General features: G+C 43.6%; 1 protein-coding gene across 1 annotated transcript in view; it reads left to right on the top strand.

Annotated features, from left to right (window-relative positions):
* Window positions 1–12958, top strand: part of ANTXRL (ANTXR like) — a 56322-nt gene that overhangs the window by 34141 nt on the left and 9223 nt on the right. Inside the window, exons 16-17 of the mRNA XM_059476716.1 lie at window positions 41–208; window positions 1349–1429. Coding sequence (XP_059332699.1) covers window positions 41–208; window positions 1349–1429 — 249 coding nt within the window. The remainder of the gene's footprint in view (window positions 1–40; window positions 209–1348; window positions 1430–12958) is intronic.

Consider the following 12958-nt stretch of genomic DNA (forward strand, 5'->3'; position numbering starts at 1 on the left):
TGCTGAAGTGTTTCCTTACAGTGTGCTCTCCTGACATCAGGTGCGATGGGGAGACAAGGGGTCGACAGAGGAAGGAGCAAAATTGGAGAAACCCAAAAATGCTATTATTAAATTGCCAGAACAGGAGTATGAACCGTGGGAACCCAAGCCAAAGAAGCCCCATGTGAGAAAACCACCTTCCCAGCGAAAATGGTACACTCCAATCAAGGTAATGTGTCTGAGCTTCCATTTTAGCAAGTCTTTTGCATCTTGCAAGATACTGTGATACTGTATCCCACTTCCTTAGCACAGCCTTTCTTTCAGCAGAGCTGAGTGAGACTATTTAGAAAAGTGGCCATTAATTCTCACCTTTGCCTGGTTTTGGAATGTGTATTTCACTTGGCACTGTGTTGCCATAATTTTTTGAGAAGAATAGAGGGCACAAGCAGAGATCTTCCTTTCCTCAGCTCACACTGTCTTTTCAGGTTCTCTTGCCTGGGGTGCAACAGCAGATCTCTTGAACCTTAGGGACGACAGATGCTGTTTTCTGCCATCTGAAGGCAGCATAGAAAAGGATCAGATAAAGGGCACTGTCCTTGCTTTGACTGCATTGTGGCTAAAGGCTTGGGCTGGGATGCAGATCTCTTTCCCCTTGGTTCAACCACAAGACAGTAGTGTTTGGTTTTTGGGCAAGTCACTCAGTCTCCCCATATTTTCACCCTCAGTTCTCCCATGTCATTATAATATCTGTTGTTTCAATGTCTTTTAATGTATGCATCCTCACACAACCTAAAGGCAGGGAAGAGCTGTAACCTCTGCTTGCAGAGAAGGAAGCTGGAGGGCTAGCACAGTCAAGGCTGCCATACTCTGCTCATCCCAGGAATCTATGACCATGTCCCAAAACAGTGCTTTGTGAGATGAGTTCCCCCTTTCCCTGCTTACTCACAGATCAGTTAAACAGTGCTTGAATGTTTCTGGAAAGCATCTGTGAATGTTAAAGCCTGCCTAGGCAGGTATTCTTCTGGCTGTTCATCTATGCCTCAGTTCTCTTCCCATCTGTACCGTGCTTTTGTTCTGCCTTTTGTAACATTTAAAGGTTAGTGCTTTAAAGTAACACCTGTCTAATTGTGCCTCTTAAGGGAGTTCACAGTAATCTCCTCTCATCCTGCCTGCATATTTGGTATTTCTCCACTGAGGTTCTTCTGGTTGTCCAGATAAAGGATACAGAGGCCAGGGTACAGGACCAGTGTGTGTGCAGACAGCTTAATGCAGAAAAGCTGTAGCAACCCACCTGTTGTTTAATCTCATGCTATTTTTACCACATTTCTTGGTCATACCTTGTCTCCTTTTTTTTTTTTTTTTATTGCAGGGTAAACTTGATGCACTGTGGGCTTTGGTTCGACGAGGCTATGACCAAGTCTCTCTTATGAGACCACAGCCAGGGGATAAGGTAAGGCATTTCAAATGCACTGGCATCACTCCTCTGGTAGTAGCAGCAATGCTCTTCTCTCACAATCAGCCCATCTCTTTTATTTTCATAAGCTTGATTCTTTTCACAATGCCCTAAAGCTAAAAACTAAACATTTTCAATGTTTCTTAGATTAAGTAATGGAGTTCAATGATTATTGCAAAATCATGAACTGTACAGATGATGAAAAAACAAATCATAGTAAGGTTAATGGAGAACAAGTTGGTTGAATTGTGTGCAGGCACATTTTTCAGTAATCTCCTACACATAGACAAGGAGTATGTCCTGCCTTGGTGAAGTCTATTGGCCAAAAGTGGGTCAGGAGTACTGGGAGGCAGCAGGGAGTTTGTGCTTTTCAGAGCCACAAAGATGTCTCTGTACTGTCCCTGGGTCACTGGCAATAGCTTGGTTCAGAGCTCTCACAGTTTATGTGAGCCTGGCACTGTTATGGTTGTCTCTATTTTGTTATTCTGAGGGAACAACTCCCTAAGAATTGAGTGCTGCTGCTTTGAGCTGTTTCACCATCAAGGTTTTGCTTTCTGCAATGGTTCTTTGTAACGTGAGAACGAAGCAGACACAGCAGCATCTCTCTTTCCCTGTGGGCAGAGTCCATGCATTTCATCACCCTGGCTCTCAGGTGAGGGGATTATAGTTACAGCAATAGGGTCCATAAAGTGCTTTTTTGGGGATAGGACTGGTGCAGATGCCCAGGCTTGTTTGCCTGGGTAGTTTTTACACCTAATGACAGACTTTAAAAGTAGCTCTAATTTGCATCAGCTAGGGCAGTAAGTTGCATGTCTTATGCTTTTGGCAAAATATTAAGCCATTTGTCTAGTCATTACTCAACCATGCGGCATCAGTATTTAAAGTTTAAACTCATCCATTTTTCTTTTGACACGTAAGGAAACCAAGAGAACAAACCCAGCTTCTTATACTACTTTGTAAAATGGTCTTAAATGTTTCACTAAGCTGCATTTTCAAGGCAGCTGTGCTTGAGACACCTTATTTACTTTTTAAGCACGATCTAGAGCTTCTGAATAGGCTCTTTAGGTCCAGCTGTATTTTGATAGCACTAACATTGTATAATATGAATCTGTCCTCTGCCTTTCACTCCCTTGGCTGGGACATTTCTATCAGTGCAGAGCACAACAGAGCCTCTGTTAGCCAGCATAGTGAAGAAACATGCAGGGGGCTGGCTCAGAACAGGGATCGTCAGTTCCTTGCCTTCCAGCTCTGCTGTGGGGAGAACAAGGGGCTGAAAAGAGGCAATGTAAAACATCAAGCTGAAGGATTATTGTATCAGGGATAACATAAGAAAAATCAAATGTACATCTGGGAAATAGGGTGGAAAGAATCCTATTGAGCCAGATCCAGTGGAATCATAGAATCATCTCTGTTCTCTGGCCTGTGAAATTAACTAAGGCTGAAGAATATTGAAAGTGAAACAAGAATATAACTAGACAGCCTTCTGCTGTTTAAAAAAATATCACAGGCCTGTATTTCATGGAGAGAACTAGCACAGAAAGGAACAAGTTTATTATTTGTTCTTTGAGTAACATCTCTAGTAGCAGTCTCTCAGTGGATAACTGCCTCCTTGTAAGCTGGGTTTTTGCTGGAGGTTGTGTACAAATCCACCTGTATGTGCAGGTCAGTAAATGTGAGCGCACACACGGGTGCACACTTATCATGGTGGGGGAAGAACTGGGAGATCAGGTCAGGGCTGGGAGGGAGCAGCAGCACAGAGCTCTGGCAGCCCGAGGAGCAAGGACACAGCTCTGCCCCAGCCCAGGCAGGACGAGGTCACTCTTTGGCCGGCTGTGCTGGCAGCAGGCACGGCATTTAGCGTGGGGCTGGGGAGATGGTGTTCATCCACAGGCCAGGGAGTGTAGGGTGATGTTGGAGTGAGAGCTCGCTTTGGTTTGTGTGGTTTTTAGGGACTGAGGGGAGGGAACAGGGGAAAGAGTTCTTGGTGGGGTCTAAGTGCACCTTTTTTTTAAATTTTAAGGTCATTTCATAGCTGTCCATCCATCTAGTTTTCTTCCTTCATCATGGTCCTGTTGCCATTCCCCATTCTGCTCTTTTCCTTACCTGTGCCCTGCTTGGTCTCCTGCCCTAGACATTGCCTTCTGTTTCCTTCTGTGGTTCCTTCCTCGTTTTCTCTCTCAGTTGATGTCTGCATGCCCTTGTCCTTGATGAGACAGACTGATTCCCTGCACTCCTGTCTTTGGGAGCAGTGGTTGGTCCCCAGGTTAGCCTGTTCCTCTCACACTGCAGGACCTGAGCTGCTGGTAGCATCATGCTCTGGGCTGTGGCCTTCCTGCAGAGCTGGCTGAAGCTCTGAGAGTTCCCTTGCCCTGGCTCATGTCTTCCATGAACTGAGCAAGAAATGGATCTCAGGATGGATGATTTGTTATTATTAGGCAAGATTTTATTAATAGGCTGTATTAATCCTTGTGAAAATCACAGGAGCTTTTTGGAACTGCCTATTTAGAGAAAACCATGCAGGCACAAGCTCTGGTGCTCCTTCTCCTGTGTGCCCACAGTGTTTTGCTTGGCTCTTACAGACAGCTCCTCCTCTTGGTCTCCATTCAAGAGTGTATCATTCATGTCATAGCACCAGCACTGAAATATTTTGGTTTGGCAAGTTCCTCAGTAAAGGGTCACAGGATCCCTCTAGCTTGACTTCCTCAAGTCATGTCTAGCAGGAATTTCTGTTGCACCAGGATGGGACAACAGGGGATAAACACACTTAGCTCTACCCCACCATTAGCAGCTAGGCTGTTATTTGTGGCATGGAGTTTTGCTGAGCTCTCAGACAGCATCAGCAGAGGAGAGGAGTGATAAAAAAGGGCTTGTGGCTCTGTGGTGGGTTTCTGGGCCCATTGCCTTGCTAGAGTGTACAAAGGTGAAGCCTTTATAGGCATTTGTGCTACTGCTGCAGCGGTGGATCCCTCAGAGCTAGGCTTTCTTCCCGTCCTTGCTCAGAAATCTGTGTTTTAGAGGACCAGCAGTCACTCTTCTGGCCCAGGAAAGGGACTGACAGCTCTGAGGTGGGGACACTGCTCATCCAGCCACAGGGGTATGTTGGTGTCCACATGGCCTGATTGAGCTCTTTTTTGCTCAAGGTGTTCAGATTTTCTTGAAGACTTTCCCATCACTGTGTTGATGTGCGTTCTCCTGAGCTTGGTTCTGAGCTTGCAGCAACTGCTGTGAAGGTTGGAGTTTGGGAAATATTAGTGTCTGGCTGTCTTGAAATATTTCATCCAAACAAACCCCAGTAGCTGGCAGGGCAGGTTGTCAGTAGCCTCTGTGAAAGGTGAGTTTCAAGCTTTGCCTTGGCCTCACAGTTCAGAAGGGGGCTGTTACCAATGGCAGCAGGTAAACACTGCAAGCCCCAGTGTAGGCAGAGAGGAAGGGGAGGTGCTTTCCAATGGTCTGTTAGTTGCTGCTTTCAGCAATTCCATTCCAGTTTGCCTCTCAGCACGTACTGATTGATGCAGGAAATTCTTAGAGGCTTGGTTTACCAAAGTCCTTGACTAAAACCCCAACATTTTTCCCCTCAGGCAGAATTGATCCTTTACTTTAAAGGTTTAAAACATGATCTCATTATTTTCACTGAAAATTTTGTAGCTGCAACAGGGAGTGTAGACTGGATTTTGCTGTCACCATCCCCTTGCATTCCCCTGGGACTTTACTTAGTAAAAAGCAATGCCTTAGTGGTACTACCCTGTGGTTTGTACATGTAAAGTCCTTTCCTGGGGAACAGGACTAGAAGCAGGCTGCTGTGCAGCCAAAAATGTCACAAACTATGAGCTGTTGGTCCTTTTAGAAGCCAGAACTTCTGGATCTGTTCAAGTTCCCACCCTTGAGTTATGGTGTGACTTTGAACAAGGCAGAGAAGCTGCAATTTTAAACTGCAGCCTCTGAAATGAGGAGTGTATGGGTTCCTTATTCTGTGCCTCCCTTTCAGAGTGATCACTCCTAGTCTAATAGGTTTGTTGAAGCTCAGAAGGTCTGATTACCCTCAAATTTTGTGTGATTACTTGTAATGCTGACCATGACATCTATGTGCCTTAGTTTTCCTAGTTTTCCTAACAACAAAAATAATCATGAGAACACAGTATTTACCTTCCTTACAGCTGTGAGGTTTAGTGTTCTGCCAGGCATTTGGGACACCAAGCTTATGGATTATTAATGACTAATAATTGTTCTCTAGCTGCTACTTACAGGTGGTCAGCAGCTTGACTGCAGCCCACGGAGATGGCAGCACCCACCTGTCACGCCACGCTGGCTGCCCACGTGCTGCTGCTATTTGCAGCTTATTCTAATTGCTTCTCTGCCAGACCCAGTAATGGCTTCTAATAGGCTTCCCTGCCTCTTGCTTGGAGATGTGTTGTAATCACCCGTGCAACAACTGGCAGAGCTACAGGGGGGGCTGGAAAAGCAGCCCTGAGCTCCTGCAGACTGTAGTTATCAGTGGCTGCTGCCTGGTCCTGGGGCTTTTCTCCCTTTGCTTTTTACCTTCATAAGCTGCTGAAAAAGTTAAAGAGATGAGGGCATTGCCTGCCATAGTGGGTGATCTCACTTTGTCACTTTCAATGAAAATGTGACACGTTTAGCTCCCATTTTGCTACTTTTTCTTCTTTTTTTAAAGGACATAGGCATCTCTAAGATTTATTCCTGCTTTAGCAGACATGGCATGGGGGAAAAATCTCCCTTTCTGTGGTGTGGGACCAATGTCCTAATGCACAGTTCCCAGGACATGTTGAGAGCTGCAGCTGGAAACATGTAATCAGTGACTAATGAATTTCCTGTCCTACAAGAAGCCCACATACTGCATTACCCCTCACTTGTGCCAGGACTGTGTTATTTCTGTTGTGGAGGAGGAATTCACAGACTTTGGGGATGGATGCTGCCTGTCTGCACCCAGGTCAGACCAGCAGCCTGTCCATGTCTTTGGCAGCCAGAGGCATGCTCAGGAGCAAGGGGCTCTTGTGAAGGATGAGTGCAAGTCCAGGGCTGGTGTTACTTGGCACACAACAGGGTGAAGAAGGATTGGCCTCATGGTTAAGGCACTGGCTGTAGCTTGCATAAGTTACTTCACTTCTGTTCTACTGCAATTGTACAGTGAATGAGTGAGGTGAAGAGTAAATTCTAGGAGCTGAGATCATGTTCCTACTGGTACTATGAGCACTTAGTAGACAGACTCTGTTAGGTAGAAAGGGGACTCTTCTTCTAGTCTTAAAACATATGTGCCATTTTTCTCTTTTTCTGATATTTATGATAAAGGAATAGCTTCATCAACTCTGATTCTCAGGGCCTTTATATAGGAAACATGTCTTTGGGATAAGGCCTGGTGAGTTAATCCCTCATTAACTGCAGCTCTGACATGTCTGCATGGGGGGAACAGGCTCTTGTGTTATCACAGTTTTCCAGGCATCACTTCACTGATGCTCCACAATCCTACAGTGTGTCCAGGGGCCTGACTTGAAGCCTGGAGGCTGCCTTGGGCTTTAGCAGTACTGGTGGCACACCTCTTTTGAGAGGAAAAGTGCACAAATGCACACGCCCTTACTAGGGCAGCATGTACAGATCCACAGTTTGCACATGGACAGGAATGCTGCAGCCAATGTGTTTATTTGTTTCTCAGCAGCACCCTTGGGTCAATGCTGAGCATCATCTGACTGTTTCAGTTGATTTTCTGGGATCTGTGCATCCCTCATTGTCTTTGAGTTGGGTAACACTGCAGAAAGTAACCTCCCCAGCCTTCCTTAGCTCTCTGCTTACATTGCATACTTCTAGTAATTATGCAGAATGTGTAATGCTGTGACCTTCTGATGGTGTTTGAGCTGCAGAAATAAAAAATATTGTGTAAGAGGATGTATTCACACTATTATTCACACTAAAGTTATTGTACAGAATGATAACTAAAATTCAAAATGTATTGCCTTATTACTTTGCTCAGAGGAGCTGTACTTCCAGATGTCTCTGTTCTTGTAGAAATTATTGTGATTCATGTTGTGGTACCAGAAAAAAAACCCAAATCACAATCTCCCACTATACAAGTAACAAAAAGTCACTAGACAGCAAGAAGAGCTTAGATCTGTGTGTGTTAGGTCTCGAGATGAACCTAATCTTGCTTTGAACATTCCAGCTTTATGTACCAGTTTTAGTCTGGAATATAAATAGGAATTTAGATAGGAACAACAGGACAGCAAATGCCTTGTGCTTTCTGTGGCAACACTGAGGTTTCTACAGCATTTAAAAATTGTTCAGGTTGGTTGTTGTGTTTTTTGGGGTTTTTTTTTTGCCATGTGAATAAACCTCTGCTTTCCTCACCCTTTAGGAATTTAATTGCCTAAGAAGACAAATCAGTCTTCATTGGCTTATTAAGGAGTGGGATATACAGAAACTTTAAAGTTAGGCTTAACAAGAGCAGTGTCCCTTCTTGCAATGCTGGCACCAGGCATTCTGAGTTGAGCTTTGAAAATGAGAGGAGGTGTATTTGGGGTTCTTTCTACTGCTGGGGGACAGGCCACTGACTCTGCTGAGGTGAGAGCAGGGTGTGCAATAGAGTTCCTAGGAGAGAACTGGCAGTGGAGTGCTCATGGAAAAGAGTAACTGCAAGGTGCACAGGGAAAACATGGCAGGGATCTGTTTGCATAGTGTTAGGTCTCTGGCATACCTGAAATGGGACACTGAGTTCCATGTCAGGACTTTGGTACTTAGGTTGCTTTTCTAGTGTGTTCGTTCTTAGAGTGAGGTAGTTGTGTCCCACAGCAATCTGCCATTCAGTTTAACACAGGAGCTTTTGCAGGAGAAGAGGTTTTCTGTGCTGTGTCAAGGTGCCAGCACTGAAAATGAACTGTATGAGTCCCATCCCAGAAGAAGATAATCCATGTGAGATAAGCACAGGGAAAGCTGAGAACTGTGGATTTACCATCTGCTTGCTCTAGGTAGCAGTAGAGCCATTTAAGGGCCAGTTACCCAGAGAAGCACTGGTGATAGTTGTGCCTGTTTCCAGACTTTACACTAAGAGGCAGCTTGTCTGAGTTGTGGGCCAGGATCTTACATTTTTGACTGAGGCAAGGCAAAATAATAAGCATTTCCACCAGGAATCTCTGAGTTTCCATCATTATTCTGTACCTTAGTCAGGTGAATAACATTGTGTACACAATAACCCCAGCTTGCTCTTGAGAGACAGTCAAATAATTCACTCAGGAAAGCATGATGACACTTAATTGCAGTTTGAGCAAGATCAGTTATGGTCCTTTGTGGCCTATTTGCTACTCCCAGCAAGCCACCAATACCTCAAGGCTGAGGCTGTTGCGCCCAGCAAATGTTTGTTGCCTTTGTTGCTGTGCTCCAAAGCCCTCCCCATTCTAGGGGATGGACAAATGCAAAGTCCTCTTCCCTGAAAACAACCAAAGGAAAGAGGAAAATCTTTTGCAAAGCAACCACTGTTGTGTTTTTTTTCTTGAACCACATTTTAGTCTGGTCAGCATTCAAGTCTGGAAATGTGTGGTGCTGTGGTTAAAACAGGGGATGTGAGTCACAAGTCCTCAGCTTGTAAATACCATTATTTCCCCCTGCATAACCTTGAGTAGATGACGTGACCTGACAGTGGCTCTCCTTGCTTCCTCTACTCTGGGACCCTCATCCATAAAAGCTGTCAGGAGAGGGGAAGGCAGTAAAACACATGTGAGTGCAGGCTTAGGTTAAGATACTTTTCTGAGATTTGGATGGGATTTGGTCTGGTCATACTCTGAGATTCATACTGAATGTAAGGTGTACCTGGTAGACCTTGGTTATGTCCAGTGTTACTCTTCTGTTCCCGTTGTCACTTCTGCTTTTTTAGGGCTTAGAATCAACAGGCTTTGTTACGGATCTGCACTGTGCATTAGCTCAGCCACAGCCTCAGCAAGGTCCAAGACATGTGATGTTTTGTGCATTCCTGCAGGATATCTTGTGACTCTGGCCATTCCTTCAGGAGATGTCTGTAGCCCATTGCTGCATTTCCTTGCAGAGGCAGGGCTGGAAGCAGCATGCAGTTTCCTGCTGAATGGAGTGTGATGCATATTATTTGAATGGCCCTGTCTTCTGTCCTGGGGTGGGCTCTTCGTGCCTCTTTCCTTGTGTGCCTAAGCTGAAAAAGTGGTATCAGGCATGAGAGAGCTGGATGGTGGGCTTGTGTTCAGCAAAGTTTATTTTGGTTAAGGGTACTGCTCCTAGCTTACAAGTCTGATTTCCCTGGCTGAGCTATTCCTCCCTCAGATTCCTCATTATTATCCACTTTCTCCAGTGGTAAATTGGAAGTAGCCCCCCTTGTCTTCAGTGTATTCCTGCACTTGTTTCCAACCTAACTGAACAGACTGCTCCCAGCAGACCCACCCCTTGTTTCAAGCAGTGCTGTGCTCAGCTGGGACTGTGAACTGGGAACAGTGCAAATGTGTGTCTGGGAAAACTGTCAGTACTTGATTGTATTCGACTCTCAGTATTCTGGTAAAAGAAGCTACAGTAGCCTGGGATAGTGCAACTATTAATCTTACTGCAAAACAGCTCCTGTTTTAATTGCCTGGTAGAATTGAACACAGTTTTCCTTATTACTGTCTTTATTTTGATTTTAAACTGTTCCTTTAGATAATCTGTAAATGTTTTTTCATGTTAGTAGAATTAGCTGAAGTTGAAAATATACCCTTGAAAAAGTTTCAATATTTTCAATTTTTGTTTTGAAACACCTTTTCTGTCTGAAACTCAAGGATTATTTGAAATGAACAACACATGTTTCAAGCCTAAATTAAACTTATTTTGACATATTTGTTTTACCTGAAAAATTAAGACTTTTGGTTGCTGTTGACTTTTCCTTAGGCCAGCAAGTGAACCAAAATATGAACTTTTATTGCTGCTATTATGTGCAGTGCATGCCATGGATCTGTTTGTCAGTTTGTCCTAGCAACCTACCTCCCTTAGTCCCTGGGGGATCCCTGGATGGGATTGTCACACATTGAGTGTCAAAAGAAGACCTCCTGTGCTCTCTCATCCCTTCCCCATGCCATAAATCCTGTTTTCTCAGCTATTTGGCCCCCACAGCCAGGGTGTCTGAGGGCATACTACACTTGGAAGGATTTTTTTTTTCCTCCCAGCTTATTTACAAACACGGCTGGTCCCACTTTGCCTCTATGAGAGGGCTCAGGGATCTTGCCGGAGCTTTTTGGGCAGCAATGTCAGCCATGTCTGGGCCAAGACAATGGATTTTGTCCTGAATGTGCCAGCAGCCCAAGGAATAGCTTAGCTGTGTGTCACTGTCCCCATGTGCCCAGCTCCTGGCCCATGTGCAGGATGTCATTGTTTGGGAGTCAGAGTTTGTGAGGCAGGGATTAACTTCTGTGCTGTGTCTCCTGGGCTGCTCCTGTGAGCCAGTTTGTGGGTGGTTTAGTTTGGTTGCTAAAAGGAGAGAAAGCAGCTATTTACTTATAAGAGGGTTTTTGTGGACTTTGTGAAGGATTCATGCATGCCTCAGCTGCTTTTAAATATCACTGCCCTTTCCTGGGTCAGGATCTGTATCCTGTTTAAAGCTGGGTTACCTCCCACATCCTAAAGCTCAGGCTAATTCCTTTAGCAATGAGCAGCACTGTGGGTGAGCCCAGTAGGTCACACCTCTTGGTAGCATCACCTTGCTCATGCTGTGCTGTAAACAGAGCTTGCTGCTGCTGCTGCTGCTAGGATCATCCTTGTGCATTTGCATTTTCATTTTGTAATTCTCTATTTGAGTTTATCTGATGTGCCTGAGGGCATTACTGGGTCCTGACTGTTAGAGTGAGTGATTCACAGCCCACAGTGCAGTGATTTCCCTCCCCTGCAATAACTCCATCGTAGAAGGGAGGGAGCAGAAGTGACAGGAGCTTCCTTAGGAAGAGGCCTGATAATACACTGGGAAAAGAATGGGTGAACTTATTTTCTTTTTTAAATGCAACACAAAAGGAAATTATTACATTCTCATTGCTGGACACTGCCACTTTACTGGACCTTACCTACAAAAGCATCTTCTCTTCAGTCAACCCCATTTTCTCTTATCTCTTCATAGTTTTGGATTACCATCATTATAGGTGTTAGTCCTGAGTGCCAAATAGCTTCCCAGAAAATTTTTATGAACAAGAGAGGACTTATTAAACTGGAATATATGTATGAGAGTCAGGTTGTTGTGCAAACAAATATTTTAACTTGATGATATTTAATGTTTTGATTCGAACCCTGATAACCTAAAGTGGCTTCATATAAAAATTAAAGACAATTTCATAAAATAATTGTTAATGATTAATGAAATAACCACCATATAATTAATTTTGATTATTATAATTTAATAATTTAATAATATAATTAGAAAATAATTATAAATTGCATATTTATTAACCTGAAAATGTGGTCAGTCACCTGACTGGTGATAAGGGAATTTCTGGCACTTCCAATACTTTATTTTTCAACACAAAAATGATATCTGAGTCCCAAATGTAAGAGCAGGAGTTAGTAAAAGTAACTTGTATGTGCCTGAAAACCAGGCAGCCCTGGGTTTTACATGACAAACTGTTTCAGCAGCTCCCTAATTTCTAGCCTGTCTGCTGGAGGGTAATCAGTGCAATTCCCAGGAAATCCATGAAGGTTTTAATGAGCCATGACATGTTGAGTGCACAGTCAGCGTGAAGCAGTGCAGTGTGAGGAAGCTTTTGGCAAAGGCTGATGCTCATAGATGCTGAGGAGCCAACTGCTAATCCTGACACTTGCCCAGGGAACTCAAATATTGGGAACTCTGTACCACCTTGCTTCATCTCTTTCACTGTACAGGTGTTGTATCCATAATCTACCTCTGATAAATGAGTTTCCCCTACTGGCTGGTTTAGCATATTCTGTGTAGGTGTTTCTGCTACAACACTCTGGTTCTTTATTAGAAGACAGGGTAGTCCCTAATTTTGCCAAAATTCAATTTTCCCAAAAGTCTCTGGTCTTTAATGGTGTCTGTCTCATTGTTTTCTGGGTTTGTGAATCAAAGCCTTCACTTAGCTAAAGTAATTGTGACTTTTTGTTTATGCTCCCTCTTGTGGTTTTGTAAGTAGCATCAAATCTGAATCTGTTCTTTTGAGATTTAGAGCTACATTTTTATACTGAACTATTGAGAGATATTTAGGAAGTGAAGCTACGTGCTGATGAACCAGGTCCATAGAAATCTGGCAGATTCATCCCACAGACAAACAGATAACAAAACTGGAGAGAGAGACCAAGGAAATTATATTAATTTTGGATTTCAGCATCCTAAATAATACTTATAGTAAATAACCATTAATAATTATTAAAATTACTTAAATTTAAATATTATTAAAATACTTAAAATATAATAAAATTATAAAACTATAGAAATATTATAACATAATGATTAATAATTTAATACTTCCTTACTGGGAGCAACTTCATTTTTAATTTGTTAGTCTAGTATTTTGAATGGCCATGCTCAAACTTTAA

This window comes from Ammospiza nelsoni, chromosome 8 (assembly GCF_027579445.1).
Source record: "Ammospiza nelsoni isolate bAmmNel1 chromosome 8, bAmmNel1.pri, whole genome shotgun sequence".
Lineage (NCBI taxonomy): Eukaryota > Metazoa > Chordata > Aves > Passeriformes > Passerellidae > Ammospiza > Ammospiza nelsoni.